General features: G+C 43.2%; 1 protein-coding gene across 1 annotated transcript; it reads right to left on the bottom strand.

Moving 5' to 3' along the window:
* LOC132178935 (uncharacterized) lies at positions 1–867 on the bottom strand. The gene has a single exon (XM_059591521.1). It carries the CDS (start codon positions 769–771, stop codon positions 241–243), a length of 531 nt encoding a protein of 176 aa, XP_059447504.1. The 5' UTR covers positions 772–867; the 3' UTR covers positions 1–240.
* Positions 868–1,133: the final 266 nt, after the last annotated feature.

The raw sequence follows: 1,133 nt of genomic DNA on the forward strand, positions 1-1,133 counted from the left end.
AGAAATAAAAACGAGTCGAATATGAATCACTTTTCCTTCTACAATTTGATCTTCTAGAAAGAGATAGGCGACACTTAAATTTTTCAAAAGAAGAGGGGACTAAAATGAAAATAACAAAAAGATCTCCATTTTCTATACCGTCCCTCCCATCTTTTTTTTTTTTTTTTTCATTTGAATCCCTAGCATTTCTTTTCATCCTGTTTTACACCCCTATGGCTATAACACCATAACTCCTAACGGCTACATGAAAAGTTCCGACTGCATCAAGGCATAGTAGTTGGCAGCCTCGTCTTCCAACTCCCACAGACCATCACACAATGAGAACACATCCACACCGTCAAAACCTTCAACCCTATCATAAGCTACGCCGACCTCTCTGTTCGGAATCCCAAGCTCATCGTCAGAAGCTTCGAGAAGGTGCCGAATAACCCTCTCCTTATCATCCTCCTCATCTTCCTTCAAAACAACCGCCGAAGACGACGACGAAGAAGAAGAAGAAGATGCGGACGTTTGGTCTTCTACGGTGGCGGAGGCTGATGTGGGGTTCTCCGGGTCGGGTTCTGCGGTAGGAAATGAAAGAGGGTTGAAGATAGAGTCGGATGAGAGTTCTTGCTGGAGGGTTGTGATGAGAGAGGACAGGTCCTGAGTCGGCTCTTCTTCCTCTGCCTCAAGCAGAGAGAGTATGTGGTTGTACGATTTATGGCGTTTCGACTCTTCACAATCTTCTATTTGGGTTTCTTCTCTTTGGCGTTTTAATGGTGTCTCCGCCATTAGAGATAGCTCAAAAGAGAAACAAAGGGGAAGCACAAAGAAGGTTGGAGGTTTCGCAAATAATAGAGAGAGAGAGATCGAAAGGCAAAGGATGAGGAGAGAGAGAAGGGTGGTGGAGGGTTTATATAGAGAGAGGAGCACAGGTGGGGTTCCGGTCAAAATAAGTAAAAAATGAAAGCTGAGAATATTTAATGCATTTAATGTCTTAGAGCGAGAAAGATGCTGGCAAAAATAAAAAATAGATGGAACACTACTATCTGCCTCATGAGTTGGTCCTCCTTCGTGACAAACCACTGGATTAAAACCAGTAAGAGATTTTTGATTCTATGGGCATATCTAACGGTCAGGAATTGAGGCGAAAG

Source organism: Corylus avellana, chromosome ca4, assembly GCF_901000735.1.
Source record: "Corylus avellana chromosome ca4, CavTom2PMs-1.0".
NCBI lineage: Eukaryota > Viridiplantae > Streptophyta > Magnoliopsida > Fagales > Betulaceae > Corylus > Corylus avellana.

Excerpts from the sequence above, each read along its gene's own strand:
- LOC132178935 (XM_059591521.1), bottom strand. The coding sequence starts at position 771 with ATGGCGGAGACACCATTAAAACGCCAAAGAGAAGAAACCCAAATAGAA.